Source organism: Cherax quadricarinatus, chromosome 41, assembly GCF_038502225.1.
Source record: "Cherax quadricarinatus isolate ZL_2023a chromosome 41, ASM3850222v1, whole genome shotgun sequence".
In the NCBI taxonomy this organism is placed as follows: domain Eukaryota; kingdom Metazoa; phylum Arthropoda; class Malacostraca; order Decapoda; family Parastacidae; genus Cherax; species Cherax quadricarinatus.
In genome coordinates, this window is record NC_091332.1 from 24,347,566 (window position 1) to 24,366,296 (window position 18,731).

Consider the following 18,731-nt stretch of genomic DNA (forward strand, 5'->3'; position numbering starts at 1 on the left):
CTTTCTCTACTATTACTTCTACCACTTCTTTTACCACTACTCCTTCATCATTACTACTATTACTACCAATGCTGTGCTATTACTACTGCTACTATGATTGCTACCACCATCACAACTGCTACTACTATTGCGCTCGTCCTCTTCCGCCTTCTCCCTTTCCCCAGTCAATCTTTTAGCCTTCCCTGCCTCTTACTCTCTCAGTTGTGATTTGACAATGGTCCAAAACTTACTGACTGAAATGTCTTCCAAATGTTCCTTTCCCAAGTGCAAGTTTTTGGTCAATTCTTTAATGCAACCCATTTATGAAGGAACATTGGGCACCACTAACTAAAACATGAACCAGCAATGGGAGTTAGTGTAGAGAACAGCATCAGCAATTTCTACTTGGTGATCCTCTATTTTGTTTTAAATGGAAATATCAGGTTGTAGTAGGCCAGTGGATGCGCGTCTTACTCTATTTCTTGAACAGAGCAACAACCCACGGAACGGGTGGGGTTTGAATTCATGGAGAGTGAGTCCTTAAACTCCAGGCCAGTGCGTAAGTTTATTAAGGCACAGTTACACACCAGTACAATTATCATACATGTGCAATTTACCTGGGATATCTCCCAAAATAGTCACATTTTTATTGGGGTCCTTGTAACACATTAATTAAACCTTATAAGCTATGTAAACCACACGGCCAGCTGGCTACAATAAGAATCATGCCGTCGTGTTATTACGATTATGTGAGTCACAATAGATAGAACAACAACACCGAATTTAAGTAATGTCATTAGAAATCTTTTGGAGAAAGTGGGTGAAAGCATCGAGTGCAAAACGGGTGTTGTAATACACAGGTAATGTTTTGTGGAGGGAGATCTATGTTAGTGTACCAGGTTAAAGATCTGACGACATGAGACTAGAGAAAACGTGTGAAGGTCAGGTTAAGGCCTGACTATAAGAGTGTAAATAAAATGCATGAAGGAACAAGGGAATAAACACACACGAAGGTAATACAACAATACTTACAATTAACACAGCATATTTTTGTCGAAATATACACTACTCACTACTGATTTTTATTCTTGTATTTTGTTGCCACCACGTGAGTTGACTGGTGTCTCACCAGTGTTATTAAGATACTTTTTGAAAATTCTACCCCCTTAGACAATGGGGAGTGATTTGTTAACGCTGTAGGCTCGAACCAACGATCTTCAGCAAGATAGACAAAAGCTAATGCAAGTAAATTCATTTATGTACAGCTACACATAACAGTTACATAAATTATCATACATAGATTACCTCGGATAACTCAAAAAAGTCAGACAACGTGGCTTATTTCCATTAGAGTCGTATGGTCTGATAGTGATTTATGTACAGATATAAGTTAATTAGTAATACGTCATTTCACTTACCAGAGCTTGAACCTGCATATCAATGAGGCTACGAAGAGTAGAACTGTAAGTGTCATAACCAGTGGTGGTGAGTTCAGACTCAGGTGTGGGAAGTGTCAGGCAGATGTGCAACTTACACGACACACTTGATTTATTTGATGTCTTTTTAACTGCTACATTTCCACCTGCTCTATTGAACTTTTTCTTTTTCTGAGTCGAGATGTCATCTTTAACGTTGGTGAGACTCAGAGGCAGCCAGCCTTCCCTCTTCCACGTACCTATTAGAGTCTTCAAAATAAAAATTTGATGCTTAAACCAAAACATATAACAAGAGTTATTAAATTATGTCAAATATATTCCATATGAATCATGTGAACTGGTTGGCATTTTACTGACCTTCAAAGGGACGCTGACATGGGCGACAAGTTCAGCCTTGAGATGACCTTTACCAATACTTGAAAGGTAACTTTGTATTTCTGGAGGATTTTGATGACGTGAGTTCGTCTCCCCGTCAACACACTGCTCGTCAGTGTGTCCTTCACCGCTGGTCTTTGATTCCAATTGTTTCTTGGTATTTCCCTTATCTTTCAAGTTCCTAAATGCTCTTAAAGTTCTTGGAGTTGAAAACTTGGTTCTGAAAGACTTTCTCAAGTAAGAAGATAACACAGGTGTATCACTGAGAGCAGTACCGTTGGTGTGCGTCTCCAAGGCGTCGTGTGTGCTGTGAGTATCAGCCAGCGAGTCTTCATTATCCTCTCCCTCACGAGAACTCTCTATCTGAAAACTTGATATCGATGTGTTGTCGTTTGTTAAGTTCTGTCTCCGGAGGTCAGGAGAAGAGGTCTCACTAGAAGATTTCTTATCTTTTTTGCTCCCAATTCTTTTAAATATTTCTGTTGCTTTTTGTGATGATCTTCGTATGCCCAAGTTTATCTTCGAGAAAGATGTGATACTTATTGTGCTTCTCGACCTCTCACGGTCTAGATTATTATTCCCATTTTGTTTTGAAGTATCATAAGACAGTTTTTTCTCTAGTTTACTTTTTTCTGCAGTGGGTGACTCCTGAGCATGTGCGTGCGGATTACTTGTGTCTATGTCAGCCTCTTCGTTAAAGGGATTGGGCGACGTCGAGACACTGTCTGTCTCTGATCTCAAGGAGCATGTGTCAGCAGATTTGTGTTGGAGATTTTTTGAATCTGGAGATTTATTATGGTTAAATTTCTTGAAACTAGAACGCACGGATGCCCTAAGGTTAGAAGCGCTTATTCTCAGACTGCCTTTACGTATGTTGCCTTTTTCCTGCACTTTGTTGGTGCTAGGTGATAGATCAAGATTTTGGACGCTTGCTGATCTATCTCTATGCGTACTTGTTCTCATGTGGTCAAGGCAGAGCTCTGAACTGACAGAAATACTGTCTGACATATCAGTAGTATCACTTGCATTTCTTCCTGAGTCCACGTCGTTCCCATTGGAAAGTCCATTCTCACTGTTGTCATCAGGAGCCACGTTACTGCAGCTTTCATTGTGACGCGCCACGCCATTAGTAATTACCGTTTTCTTTTCTTTTACTTCCACAATTTTTGGACTTGTCTTCTTTGTGATTTTGTGGGAGTCGTTAAGGCTTCGTGAGCGATCTCGTTGGTTCCTGTCCTCCCAGAGTGAGACATTGATGATCGGTGTTTCATCAGAGTGATCCACCTCATCTCTCTCCTCTGAGCTCTCTAGAGCTGCCCCGGCACCAGCGTCTGATGACGGACTCGTCTGGTTCGTCTCTGTGGTACTGGCAGCCTCCTCACTGCTTCTGTACATCACCGTAAAAGAAGATCTATTTGGATTACAATGATATTATTGTGTAATGAACATGAATCAACACAACACTAAAGCCCACATGGAAAGAAAATGAAACACACTGTGACATGGAAGTTGTATATGTTATCCTCATAACACCTTGATCTGCTGAAGAGGGCCTCAGATAAGTAGCACACTCATTGATGAGTAACGCATTCACTGATAAAGAACACATTCACAGTTCACTGATGAGTGAGAGGAAATCAGACTTAGATTAAAGGAGCTATCAAGGCAAGTAACTTAGCATAGGTTTAATTAAGTGCTCTTGATTTAAAGAACCAGATCTACCTTCCCTTTCCCTAAAATCTAAGAGCTTAACATTCCCAACAAGTTGAATGACCCCTACGAGTTTAGCGCTACCCCTATGAAATAAATAAGCAGACCAAGGTCAGGGTGGTTGGAGGATCACTTGGTATACCGCGGTGTAACTCAGTGGCTACACAGTGGTCCGCGGTCCCCACTTTGAAAACCACTGGTCAAGTATTACTTGGCCGTCCATGGTTCCTCATTTAATATCCTAGCTTAGGTAACGTCCGTCTAGCCGTGATATTTTCATTCTGATAATAAGAGCCCTGATGTGAGACCAGGTAGCAGGAGCAATGATCCTTTGAATCATAAACACGTATACCACACGTTGATGATTACGATATACGTGCAACAGCTGGGTATCTTTATTGTTGAAATATTTTACCTACACGGAAGGCTTCTTCAGTCACATAAAGAGGCAGTAGGTGTAGTAGTGAAATGACGATGTAATCAGTCCATCAACCTTGGAGAAATAGTATTTGAGGTGGTCAGTCCCTCAGCCTGGAGAAAGAGTTCAGCTTCATGGTCTGGAACGATATGGAGCTGAATCATGAAGATGGAGTCTTAAATACCGTCGTAGGTCAGGTGGAAGATCTCGAAACCGTCGCAGGTGACGGGATTCCCTCTGGAATCCAACCCTTCTCACTCTTAACTAGTAGTTATGCGATGAAATGTGCAAGATGCCCTCTGTATCGAGATACCGCTGTACTGCCTCTGTATTTGACTGAAGAAGCCTGCTGTGTAGACGAAACGTTTCATCAATAAAGATACCCAACTGTTGCACATGTGTCTTAATCTTCAACTTGTCGGTATTTTATACCATTTTCCACATAACAGCCAGACACTGTAGCACAACGGTATCTTGGTAAACAGGACATGGAGATATATGGTATAAAATACCTACACATTGAAAAAATAAAAACGTATAATGTGATTTTTTATTGACAATGTTTCGCCCACACAGTGGATTTTATCAAGTCACAAACAATTGTTTGCGACTTGATAAGGATCACTGTGTGGGCGAAACATTGTCAACAGAGGACATCTTCCACATTCATTGCATAACTACAAGTTATGAGTAAGAAGGGTTGCATTCCAGATGGACCTGTCTTCTTACTTCTGTAAGCGAATCCCGTCCCCTACAGTGTCTTTGTGATCTTCCACTTGACCTGCGACAGTATTTAAGACTCCATCTTCATGCTTCAGCTTCATATCGTTCCAGACCATGAAGCTGAACTCTTCTCCAGGCTGAGGGACTGACCACCTCAAATACTATTTCTCCAAGGTTGATGGACTAATTACATCTTTATTTCACTACTACACCTGCTGCCTCTGTATTTGACTGAAGAAGTCTACTGTGTAGGTAAAACGTTTCGACAACAAAGATACCTAACTGTTGCACATGTATCTTAATCATCAACCTGTCGGTATTTTATATAACTTTTAGCATATCGTATAATAAACACGTCAGGAGCAGACATTACCTTTCTCCATGTTACTAAACTGAACTCCGAGAAGAACTTACCTGGAACAGTTTACAACATTCTCCATGTTACTAAACTGAGCTCCGAGAGGAACTTACCTGGAACAGTTGACAACATTCTCCATGTTACTAAACTGAGCTCCGAGAGGAACTTACCTGGAACAAGTGGCAACATTCTCCATGTTACTAAACTGAGCTCCGAGAGAAACTTACCTGGAACAAGTGGCAACATTCTCCATGTTACTAAACTGAGCTCCGAGAGGAACTTACCTGGAACAAGTGGCAACATTCTCCATGTTACTAAACTGAGCTCTGAGAGAAACTTACCTGGAACAAGTGGCAACATTCGCTTTGTCCTTCCTGTATCTGATGCTGGTATTAATAAGGCGGCCCAGGATGTCAATAACTGCAGTATTCTGAGCGTCCTCCACCGGTGAACTTCTTCCAGCTTTCCTGTAAAACACCTGTGTTCCTCTGACCGTTCTTGATGTAAGAACGCTTATACGTTACTAGAAGAAGATAGGTGTGAAAAGGCAGTATGCAGAACAAGTTTATAGTTGAGCTTCATCAAGTCATACGTTGGTGAAGCTCTATCCTACGCGACATTAATCCCAAAACTTGTTAAGTTTATTTAGGTACAGCTCTCATTTATCATAATAACATATGTGTACATACTCAAATGTGCTGGCAATACGCCTCTACATACACTAGAAATGGAATAATATACAAGACAAAAAGCCAAGATTTTTGGATAATATGCGAGAACAAAAGCGAAAAATCGGTGATTACGAGACGGTCCTTCGATGTTGGGAGTGCTGGGAAGACAGCAGGAAAAAGAGGACTAACAGACTGACAGGCTTGGAAAATGTATTAAATGACATTTATATACTGTGTGTGTACTCACTTATTTGTACTCACCTGTTTGTGGTTGCAGGGGTCGATTCATAGCACCTGGTCCCGCCTCTTCACTGGTGGCTACTAGGTCCTTTCTCTCCCTGCTCCATGAGCTTTATTAAACCTCGTCTTAAAACTATGTATGGTTCCTTCCTCTGTGTGTGTATGTACTCATCTATTTGTACTCACCTATTTGTGGTTGCAGGGGTCGAGTCTTAGCTCCTGGCCCCGCCTCTTCACCGGTTGATAATGGGTCCTCTCTCTCTCCCTGCTCCATAAGCTTTATCAAACCTCGTCTTAAAACTATGTATGGTTCCTGCCTCCACTACGTCACTTTCTAGGCTATTCCTGAAGAAATACTTCCTAACATCCCTTTGACTCATCTGAGTCTTCAACTTCCAATTGTGACCTCTTGTTTCTGTGTCCCATCCCTGGCACATCCTGTCTTTGTCCACCTTGTCTATTCCTCCAGTGTCGTGTGTGTGTGTGTGTGTGTATGTGTGTGTGTGTGTGTGTGTGTGTGTGTGTGTGTGTGTGTGTGTGTGTGTGTGTGTGTGTATGTGTGTGTACTCACTTAATTGTGGCTGCAGGAGTCGAGACTCAGCTCCTGGCCCCGCCTCTTCACTGATCGCTACTAGGTCCTCTCCCTCTCTGCTTCCTGAGCTTTGTCATACATCATCTTAAAACTATGTATGGTTCCTGCCTCCACTACTTCACTTGCTAGGCTATTCCACTTCCTGACGACTCTATGACTGAAGAAATACTTCCTAACGTCCCTGTGACTCGTCTGAGTCTTCAGCTTCCAGTTGTGACCCCTTGTTTCTGTGTCTCCTCTCTGGAACATCCTATCTCTGTCCACCTTGTCTATTCCCCGCAGTATCTTGTATGTCGTTATCATGTCTCCCCTGACCCTTCTGTCCTCCAGTGTCGTCAGTCCGATTTCCCTCAACCTTTCCACGTACGACATTCCCCTGAGCTCTGGGACTAGCCTTGTTGCAAACCTTTGTACTTTCTCTAACTTCTTGACGTGCTTGACCAGGTGTGGGTTCCAGACTGGTGCTAATTACTCCAGTATGGGCCTAACATACACAGTGTACAGTGTCTTGAACGATTCCTTATTAAGGTATCGGAACGCTATTCTAAGGTTTGCCAGGCGCCCGTATGCTGCAGCAGTTATTTGGTTGATGTGTGCCTCCGGTGGCGTGCTCGGTGTTATGGTCATCCCAAGGTCTTTCTCCCTGAGTGAAGTCTGTAGTCTTTGTCCACCTAGCCTATACTCTGTCTGTGGTCTTCTTTGCCCCTCCCCAATCTTCATGACTTTGCATTTGGCAGGGTTGAATTCGAGAAGCCAGTTTCTGGACCACATGTCCAGCCTGTCCAGGTCTCTTTGCAGTCTTGCCTCAGCCTCATCCAATTTAATTCTTCTCATCAGCTTCACATCATCTGCAAATAGGGACACTTCAGAGTCTATTCCTTCCATCATGTCGTTCGCATATATCAAAAATAGCACTGGTCCTAGAACTGACCCCTGTGGGACCCCACTCGTCACAGGCGCCCACTGTGATACCTCTTCACGTGCCATGACTCGTTGTTGCCTCCCTGTCAGGTATTCCCTGATCCATTGCAGTGCCCTCCCTGTTATATGCGCCTGATCCTCCAGCTTCTGAACTAATCTCTTGTGGGGAACTGTGTCAAAGGCCTTCCTGCAGTCTAGGAAAACGCAATCAACCCGCCCCTCTCTCTCATGTCTTACTTCTGTTACTTTGTCATAAAACTCCAGAAGGTTTGTGACACAGGATTTGCCTTCCGTGAACCCATGCTGGTTTTCATTTATAATCTTGTTCCGTTCCAGGTGTTCCACCACTCTCCTCTTGATAATCTTCTCCATGGCTTTGCACACAATACATGTCAGAGACACAGGTCTGTAGTTCAGTGCCTCATTTCTGTTTCCTTTCTTAAATATGGGGACTAGATTTGCTGTCTTCCATTTCTCAGGTAGTTGCCAGGTTTCAAGGGATGTGTTGAAGATTGTGGTTAGGGGCACGCACAGCATCTCTGCTCCTTCTCTAAGGACCCATGGGGAGATGTTGTCCAGTCCCATCGGACGGTACTCACCTAGTTGTACTCACCTAGTTGAGGTTGCAGGGGTCGAGTCCAAGCTCCTGGCCCCGCCTCTTCACTGGTCGCTACTAGGTCACTCTCCCTGAACCATGAGCTTTATTGTACCTCTGCTTAAAGCCATGTAAGGATCCTGCCTCCACTACATCGCTTCCCAAACTATTCCACTTCCTGACTACTCTGTGGCTGAAGAAATACTTCCTAACATCCCTTTGATTCATCTGTGTCTTCAGCTTCCAACTGTGTCCCTGTGTTGCTGTGTCCAGTCTCTGGAACATCCTGTCTTTGTCCACCTTGTCAATTCCTCTCAGTATTTTGTAAGTCGTTATCATGTCCCCCCTATCTCTCCTGTCCTCCAGTGTCGTCAGGTTGATTTCCCTTAACCTCTCCTCGTAGGACATACCTCTTAGCTATGGGACCAGTCTTGTTGCAAACCTTTGCACTTTCTCCAGTTTCTTTATGTGCTTGGCTATGTGTGGGTTCCAAACTGGTGCCGCATACTCCAATATGGGCCTAACGTACACGGTGTACAGGGTCCTGAACGATTCCTTATTAAGATGTCGGAATGCTGTTCTGAGGTTTGCTAGGCGCCCATGTGCTGCAGCAGTTATTTGGTTGATGTGCACTTCAGGAGATGTGCCTGGTGTTATACTCACCCCAAGATCTTTTTCCTTGAGTGATGTTTGTAGTCTCTGGCCCCCTAGACTGTACTCCGTCTGCGGTCTTCTTTGCCCTTCCCCAATCCTCATGACTTTGCACTTGGTGGGATTGAACTCCAGGAGCCAGTTGCTGGACCAGGTCTGCAGTCTGTCCAGATCCCTTTGTATTTCTGCCTGGTCTTCGATCGAATGAACTCTTCTCATCAACTTCACGTCATCTGCAAACAGGGACTCCTCGGAGTTTATTCCTTCCGTCATGTCGTTCAAAAATACCAGAAACAGCACTGGTCTTACGACTGACCCCTGTGGGACCCCGCTGGTCACAGGTGCCCACTCTGACACCTCGCCACGTACCATTACTCGCTGCTGTCTTCCTGACAAGTATTCCCTGATCCATTGCAGTGCCTTCCCTGTTATCCCTGCTTGGTCCTCCAGTTTTTGCACTAATCTCTTGTGTGGTACTGTGTCAAACGCCTTCTTGCAGTCCAGGAAAATGCAATCCACCCACCCCTCTCTCTCTTGTCTTACTGCTGTCTGTCACCATGTCATAGAACTCCAGTAGGTTTGTGACACAGGATTTCCCGTCTCTGAAACCATGTTGTCTGCTGGTGATGAGATCATTCCTTTCTAGATGTTCCACCATTCTTCTCCTGACAATCTTTTCCATGATTTTGCATGCTATACATGTCAGTGACACTGGTCTGTAGTTTAGTGCTTCATGTCTGTCTCCTTTTTTAAAGATTGGGACCACATTTGCTGTCTTCCATGCCTCAGGCAATCTCCCTGTTTCGATAGATGTATTGAATATTGTTGTTTGGGGTACACATAGCGCCTCTGCTCCCTCTCTCAGGACCCATGTAGAGATGTTATCTGGCCCCATTGCCTTTGAGGTATCTAGCTCACTCAGAAGCCTCTTCACTTCTTCCTCGGTTGTGTGTACTGTGTCCAGCACATGGTGGTGTACCCCACCTCTCCATCTTTCTGGAGCCCCTTCTGTCTCCTCTGTGAACACTTCTTTGAATCTCTTGTTGAGTTCCTCACATACTTCACTGTCATTTCTTGTTGTCTCTCCTCCTTCCTTCCTTAGCCTGATTACCTGGTCCTTGACGGTTGTTTTCTTCCTGATGTGGCTGTATAACAGCTTCGGGTCAGATTTGGCTTTTGCTGCTATGCCGTTTTCATATTGACGTTGGGCCTCCCTTCTTATCTGTGCATATTCGTTTCTGGCTCTACGACTGCTCTCGTTATTCTCCTGGGTCCTTTGCCTTCTATATTTCTTCCATTCCCTAGCACACTTGGTTTTTGCCTCCTTGCATCTTTGGGTGAACCATGGGCTCATCCTGGCTTTTTCATTATTCCTGTTACCCTTGGGTACAAACCTCTCCTCAGCCTCCTTGCACATTGTTGCTACATATTCCATCATCTCATTAACTGGCTTCCCTGCCAGTTCTCTGTCCCACTGAACCTCATTCAGGAAGTTCCTCATTCCTGTGTAGTCCCCTTTCCTGTAGTTTGGTTTCATTTGTCCTGGCCTTCCTGCTTCCCCCTCCACTTGTAGCTCTACCGTGAATTCGAAGCTCAAAACCACATGATCGCTGGCCACAAGGGGTCTTTCATATGTGATGTCCTCAATGTCTGCACTACTCAAGGTGAATACTAAGTCCAGTCTTGCTGGTTCATCCTCTCCTCTCTCTCTTGTAGTGTCCCTTACGTGTTGGTACATGAAGTTTTCCAGTAGCACCTCCATCATCTTAGCCCTCCATGTATCTTATCCCCCATGTGGCTCCAAGTTCTCTCATTCGATCTCCTTGTGGTTAAAGTCGCCCATGATCAGGAGCTTTGCCCTGCATGCATGAGCTCTTCTGGCCACTGCAGCCAGTGTGTCAACCATTGCTCTATTGCTCTCGTCATACTCTTGCCTTGTCCTCCTGCTGTTCTGTGGTGGGTTATACATCACTGCAATTATCACCTTGGGACCTCCAGAGTGAAGTGTTCCCGCTATGCAATCACTTTCTTCTCCGCTGTCTCCTCTCTCCAACTCATCAAAATTCCATCGGTGTTTGATCAGCAATGCCACTCCTCCACCCCCCCTGTTCCTTCTGTCTTTCCTCAGGATCTGGTATCCCGTTGGAAAGATGGCATCTGTCATCATACCTGTAAGCTTGGTTTCTGTGATCGCTATGATGTCTGGTGATGCCTCTTTGACTCTTTCTTGCCACTCCTCCCACTTGTTTGTTATTCCATCAGCGTTTGTGTACCATACCTTCAGTTTCCTTTCCAACACTGTGGTTTGGGGGGCCTGTGGGGGTGGGACACCTGGTAGCATACTGTGGGATTCTATGGTTGGGGGTTGGGTGGAAACTGTGGGTATGGATTGTATTGTGTGTTGGGATGGTGTGATAGGTTGTGGGGTTCTGAGGATAGGTGTGTGTGTGCTTGCTCTTGCTGCTCTGTTCTGCTCTGACTGACCTCTGCTGGTTCCATCCTTGTCTCCTTTCCTAGCTCCTTTCGCTTTTTTGTCCTCTTCCTCAGCTGCTGTCTCTCTGTTTGTGTTCTGTCTCTGTCTAGGAACACCTTCTTGTACTCTTCCGAGCTTTTCAACCGTGGTTTCTCTTGGAGGATCCTGTTCTGCACTGTTTCTGTCCTGAGAATCACCTTGATCGGTCGGTTTCTCCCCTTCAAGTACCCCCCTATTCTCTGAAAATTTACAATCTCGTCCATGTCTTCTCCCCTATTTCCGTGATGATTTTCTCAATCTCCTTTCTTTCTTCCTGCCATCTTTCAGTGTGTGTCCTTTCCTCTCTCTCCCGAAGCCCATGGATAAACACTGATTTTGCCCTTTCCTCCTCCCATTGCCTCTCCCTCTGTGACTCTGGTTCCTGTCTGTATGTGGTCATTTTCTCCCTTGATTTTTCCAGTGGCTCTTGGTAGCATGGTTGTGCCTCAGCATCCCTCTCCATCTGCACCCATCTGCTCTTCCCTTCCACTCCCTGGCCCTTCTTTGCAGGCTGATATGACCTTAGCATAATTCATATCTCCTTCCTTCCTGTTCAGCCTCTCAGCTTCATATGGTGTGTCTTCTCTGGTCACTACCCCTGAGACTTGCTTCAGCCTGTTTACCTCAAATTCTAGGACCTTTACCCTGGCTACTGCAGTTTCGACTTGTGCCTCCCAATTCTTCGTCTCCTTCTCCAACCTCTTTTCCCATTTCACAGAGAGCTCTTTCTCCATTTTTTCAGAAAGCTCTCCTAATTTTCTCTCCCATTCTTGCTCTATCCTTTTCCACTGCTCCTCCATCCATTCCTCCCTACCAGTACCATTGTCATCTGATCCCTGATTCCTGCGAGTCCCAACCATTTTTTTTTTTTTTTTTGTGAGAGAGAGAAAGAGAAAGAGAAAAAGAAAAAGGGGGAAAGAGTGAGAGAGAGGGAGAAAGAGAGAGAAGGGGAGGGTAGAAGGAGGGGAAAAGAAGGGAAAAGGGGGGAGAAAGTGAGAGGGAAAAGGTAAGAGAGAGGGTGGAGTGACAAGGAAAGAGAGAGAGAGAGAGAGAGAGAGAGAGAGAGAGAGAGAGAGAGAGAGAGAGAGAGAGAGAGAGAGAGAGAGAGAGAGAAGAGGAAGAGAGAGAGAGAGTAAGAGAGGAAGAGAGGAAGAGAGAGAGGGAGAGGGAGAGAGAGAGGAAGAGAGAGAGAGGAAGAGAGAGAGAAAGAGTGAGAGGAAGAGAGAGAGGAAGAGAGAGAGGAAGAGAGAGAGGATGAGAGAAAGGGGTCACTTCACAGGAAGGTGTGAAATCCTGTATGTGTGTGTGTGTGTGTGTGTGTGTGTGTGTGTGTGTGTGTGTCTGCATGTGTGTGTGTGTGTGTGTGTGTGTGTGTGTGTGTGTGTGTGTGTGTGTGTGTGTGTGTGTGTGTGTGTGTGCTACAGGTATTCAAGTGCCTAACAGCAGAGCCTGTTCTCACCTAGTGTGTGTGCATATGTTTATGTAAACAGTCCTTATTTCCCACGTATGTACTACATATGTATTGCATATGTACCCGATCTCTTGGTTCCCACTGTACTGTCTTATGCGTTTAAAATTATGTTCAAAAATAAATACACTAGGCTTCGCCTATATGCCGCTACCTCTAAATTCTATTAAATGCCAGTAAATGCTGCTTATTCTAATTCTGATAGCTCGAGGAGAGTGACCCCCAATTCCAGCTAGAGACAGGTACTATTGACCCCATGCAACTCAAACTAGGTGAATATTACTTGCGGCTGGCAGTGGAGTAACGTTGCAGGTCTGTCCTGTCCCAGAAGTTGAAGGTTTTTGATGCTTCTTGGTAATTTTTCCACTAACTTCCTGTATGCACTATAGTCTCTAGCTCTTCTAATTTTTTCACTCACTCACTGTATTTACTGACACATCTATACATATCTCTTATCTCCCTGGTCTTGAGTCGCACTTATTCTTCAAAATACCCTACTGCGTTATTATGGCAACACTATTTAGGCCTGACACAACCGTTCACCCTCCCAACGGCCCTCACTAAACACTTAGTCACTATTTCCTTTGTTTTCTTTTCTGTGATCACTTATATTTCCTTTTTTCGGGGCTTAAGTGATTATATGCACTCTTATGCGTGCACACGCCTATATCCCACACTCTATTCCTTATGGCACAGTCAGAAATTACCACCAAAACACGAGCTCAAACCGCGTGACTCCTCCACGAGTGTGTGTGTACTCACCTAGTTGTACTCACCTAGTTGAGGTTGCGGGGGTCGAGTCCGAACTCCTGGCTCGTGTGTGTGTGTGTGTGTGTGTGTGTGTGTGTGTGTGTGTGTGTGTGTGTGTGTGTGTGTGTGTGTGTGTGTGTGTGTGTGTGTGTTTGTGTCTCTGTGTGTGTGTGTGTTTGGAAAACGTGGAATGATATGTACCACTAAACAACACCATGAAGGTAGTAATAGTTTGCGTGTACAATGGAACAGCGCACATACGAGACGTAATTATGTTTGAGTTGACATAGTATAACAACAACAGTGATAATGGTAAACATGTGAGAGACTTGGTACTCACCAGACCTCCAGCAGCAGTGTATCTGTGTACATGTTCTTCACTGTCCTGTAAAAACAACAAATCACTTTCTGTTATCTCATTTCTTACTAATAATCATAAAATAGTATTGAAATAAAAGTGAATTTACAAAAATTATCGTATTTTTTCTAAGAGAGAGACACGTACAGGAGACAACGTAGACTGTCCCTACAAGTTCTCAGATGCCTTACGCCGCCTAGTACACCACCTAGTACACCACCTAGTACACCTTGTACACCACCTAGTACACCACCTAGTACACCACCTTGTACACCACCTAGTACACCACCTTGTACACCACCTAGTACACCATCTTGTATACCACCTAGTACACCACCTAGTACACCTAGTACACCACCTAGTGCAACACCTAGTACACCACCTAGTACACCACCTAGTGCACCACCTAGTACACCACCTAGTACACCACCTAGTACACCACCTAGTACACCAGCTAGTACGCCACCTAGTACACCACCTAGTACGCCACCTAGTACACCACCTAGTACACCACCTAGTACACCACCTAGTACGCCACCTAGTACACCATCTAGTACACCACCTAGTACGCCACCTAGTACACCACCTAGTACACCACCTAGTACACCACCTAGTACACCACCTAGTGCACCACCTAGTACACCACCTAGTACACCACCTAGTACACCACCTAGTACACCAGCTAGTACACCACCTAGTACGCCACCTAGTACACCATCTAGTACACCATCTAGTACACCACCTAGTACGCCACCTAGTACACCACCTAGTACACCACCTAGTACACCAGCTAGTACACCACCTAGTACACCACCTAGTACGCCACCTAGTACACCATCTAGTACACCACCTAGTACGCCACCTAGTACACCACCTAGTACACCACCTAGTACTCCACCTAGTACGCCACCTAGTACACCACCTAGTACACCACCTAGTACGCCACCCAGTACACCACCTAGTACACCACCTAGTACACCACCTAGTACATCACCTAGTACACCACCTAGTACACCACCTAGTGCACCACCTAGTACACCACCTAGTACACCACCTAGTACGCAACCTAGTACACCACCTAGTACACCACCTAGTACACCACCTAGTGCACCACCTAGTGCACCACCTAGTACACCACTTAGTACGCCACCTAGTGCACCACCTAGTACACCATCTAGTACACCATCTAGTACACCACCTAGTACACCACCTAGTACACCATCTAGTACACCACCTAGTACACCACCTAGTACACCATCTAGTACACCATCTAGTACACCACCTAGTACACCACCTAGTACACCATCTAGTACACCATCTAGTACACCACCTAGTACGCCACCTAGTACACCATCTAGTACACCATCTAGTACACCACCTAGTACACCACCTAGTACACCACCTAGTACACCACCTAGTACACCATCTAGTACACCATCTAGTACACCACCTAGTACACCACCTAGTACACCACCTAGTACACCATCTAGTACACCACCTAGTACACCACCTAGTACACCACCTAGTACACCATCTAGTACACCATCTAGTACACCACCTAGTACACCATCTAGTACACCACCTAGTACACCACCTAGTACACCACCTAGTACATATCCATCCTGTGGACGGTAGCGCGAGAGCATATGGATACACAAAAGGCCTAGGAACTAGGCCCCAAAGGGTTAACAGAAATACATATGGATTTATATCTACATATCTATAGTTCACTTATCTGTTACAAGCAAATTTAGGAAATTTGCTTAGTATATCTGGTATCTTATTTTCATTAATAAGATATCTTGACATGTCACATAGGTTATTATACTGTCTGTCTCTGTATTCCTCAATAAGTGGACAATTAAGCACATAGTGTTCAAGAGAGTGACCATATGCCTGATCACATAATTTGCATTTAGTTTGATCATCATCTGTGTGTCTCCCAAACTGCCAGAAGTACTTGTAACCAAACCTAAGCCTGGCCACTACAACATCAGTCAGTCTGTTCACATTGCAAGTTGCTCCATGAACATACTTATCTACGTTCATGTTATCATAGTGGGTTATAGATCTACTCAGGCTTCTAACTGCATTCCTATAACAATCATTTTCATTATTTACTTCTCTCCTAATATTATTCCTAATGCCAGACACAGATATACCAAAGTTATATTCTACATTCTCCTTCTGGGTACTCTTCTTGGCTAACATATCAACTTTATCATGAAGGAGTAATCCAATGTGTGATGGGATCCATAGCAATTGTACATTAATTCCTTTGTCCCTGATTTTTGAGTATCTATACCTGGCTTCTCCAATGAGCATGTTGTTGGAGTCATTATATGAGTTAAGAGCCTTCAATGATGACATAGAATCAGTAATGATGATAGAGTCAAGCTCAATGTCATAGGTTAGCTTTAGCGCCATTAGGATTGCAAACAATTCAGTTTGCAATGTTCTTAACTAGGGAGGTGGCAACAAGAGCAGATGCAGCCCTGCCAGAAGACTCCTGTTTAGATCCATCAGTGTACATAACTTGTGATAAATTATTACTACCAGACAGTTGCTTTAACAAGTGATTTAAGGAAGGGATTACTAGCAATGAGCTTCTTGGGAGGGACTTGCAGGTATGTGATATTAAATGAGCACATCTTCCATGGAGGGAAATGCTCTTGTTGTCTACAGTGATACAGTTCATGCAGGTTATAAAACTTAATGCAATTGCACGTTTTCACAATCCATTTAGATCTGTGTGTATTTACTTCTAGACATTTAGTAAGGTTCATGGTGACAATGTCTGGTTCATTTCTCAACATTCTAATACCGAGTACAGTGTTAATTTCAACAATCCTATCACTGATACTAGAAATACCAAGCTCCTTCCTCATATTAAGAACTTTTGTAGATCTGGGACAGCCAAGAATAATTCTGAGAGCTTCATTTTGCGTTAACTCCAAGGGTCGGAGAGAACTTTATCTAGCTTTTGTGCCTGCAAAATAATATTGGTGCGGTGTGTGTTGAGGTGAAGGTACAGTATCCCGGGGTTATCCCTTCAAGGAATACCTTGATGCTGCTGAAGTAATATCCCCTTCAACATACCTCATTAACTCCCATTCCCTGCGGTTATAATAATAATAATAATAATAATAATAATAATAATAATAATAATAATAATAATAATATTATTATTATTATTATTATTAGTAGTAGTAGTAGTAGTAGTAGTAGTAGTAGTAGTAGTAGTCGTAGTAGTCGTAGTAGTAGTAGTAGTAGTAGTAGTAGTAGTAGTAGTAGTAGTAGTAGTAGTAGTAGTAGTAGAAGTAGTAGTAGTAGTAGTAGTAGTAGCAGTAGTAGTAGTAGTAGTAGTAGTAATTAATAATGGTTTGGTAATCAGAGATGAGATCAGTGGTTCGCCACCTAAATACTTTTTTTTAGAGTTTAATGGCACTTTGCTCTACTGTTCCCTGAGCAGCTCTACAACACAGGGAATCTTGGTGGTTCGTGCTTCAAGTGGCAGCATAAGATTTTGTTCGGATTTTTAACCCAGAAAGGTTAGTCAATCAAGATAACCCAAGAAAGTCAGTGCGTCATCGAGGACTAACTTATTTCCATTGTGGTCTTCAATCTTGTCCCCAGGATGCGACCCATACCAGTCGACTAACACCCAGGTACACCTACTTACTTGCTAGGTGAACGGGACAGCAGGTGTAAAGTAACACACCCAATCTTTCCACCTCTGCCGGGGATCGAACCACGAACATTCAGTATGTGAAGCGAGAGCGTTGCATAACCGGCCACGGGCCTGGTTTCTCGGTTCACAGCTGAAAACCCCGGGTCCGAACCCAGGACGAGTGGAAACATTACATACATGCTTCCCTATACGTGCTGCCCCGGGCTACCGCTGTAAAGTGGAAATCGCTGTAAGTGAATCATAGCCTTGTTTTAACTCTCAAATGCATATAAAAACGTGATAATATGTTTACACTTTTACATATGAAGTGAGCAGCAGAGCTAGGCCTTAAAAATGCATATACAGTACACACAATACTTTCATCCTTAGCTCGTAGTGAGTGGTCAATATATTTATTGTACGAAGTCTGAATAAATTAAGAATGGGTATAATTGAAAACTGCTGCATTAGCGAAATGCTGTATAGTGAAGCACTGTAAGACGAAGCGCTGTAAAGCGAGGTCTACCTGTAGTTTGTTAACGACTAATGTGGCTTCAATACCTTCTATTACTCTACAGTCAGTAAAGTTGCATGTAATCTTTACGCCACAACACAAGCAAATTTTAGTCCCTAAAACAGTGGTTAAAGTACACACTCATTCATCTACATTCTTCTACATTCCTGTCTAACACAGCAACATCTTGGGATCTTAATACAGGGAATTCTTCACTTGTCTAACTCTTGGGCACCACCTACTTCCACACTGGACAAATGTGACACCACCTACGACTGCTGCACCTCTCCTGACTACGGTATATAAGCTACTTCTCCGCACATATGCTGTATACTTTTCAAGATTGATGGACTGACCACATCAACTCAAGGCTGATGGACTGATTACCTCAAACTCCTCCTGTTCTTCAACGTTCTCCTTTGTATGGACTGATAAAGCCACTGTGTGGCGAAAAGTTTTCCCAATGAAGATACCCAAGTGTTGCACATGTGTCTAATTTATCAACTTGTCTGTTCTCTGAACCATTCATCTACATGATGTGTATGTTTCAGTGTATATCTGTTATGAGTTTACGTTTATGTGTATTATAAGTATTAAAGTATTATTGACTGATGGCGCACAGGAGACATACAACATGTTAGTGTAAATAAAGACACGAGGGTCATAAAGGCTTCATATCTTTTTTCCACCAGTCCAGAATTCTTCTGTTGGGATTAAAGTAGACTATACATACATATATATTCTAAGATGTAATAAGATCATAGGAAACAGATGATATGCTTAATAACAG

General features: G+C 43.8%; 1 protein-coding gene across 5 annotated transcripts in view; it reads right to left on the reverse strand.

The window, feature by feature from the left end:
• The window catches only part of LOC128695978 (serine-rich adhesin for platelets), a 203,918-nt gene that overhangs the window by 104,422 nt on the left and 80,765 nt on the right, over window positions 1-18,731 (reverse strand). For 3 of the 5 annotated variants that reach the window (XM_070093092.1, XM_070093093.1, XM_070093094.1), the window contains 4 exons: window positions 13,740-13,784; window positions 5,341-5,466; window positions 1,773-3,201; window positions 1,398-1,664 (listed from right to left, as the gene is read on the reverse strand). In XM_070093092.1, the coding sequence (XP_069949193.1) occupies window positions 1,398-1,664; window positions 1,773-3,201; window positions 5,341-5,466; window positions 13,740-13,784 (1,867 nt within the window). The remainder of the gene's footprint in view (window positions 1-1,397; window positions 1,665-1,772; window positions 3,202-5,340; window positions 5,467-13,739; window positions 13,785-18,731) is intronic. The other 2 variants (XM_070093095.1, XM_070093096.1) reach the window with 1 other exon arrangement.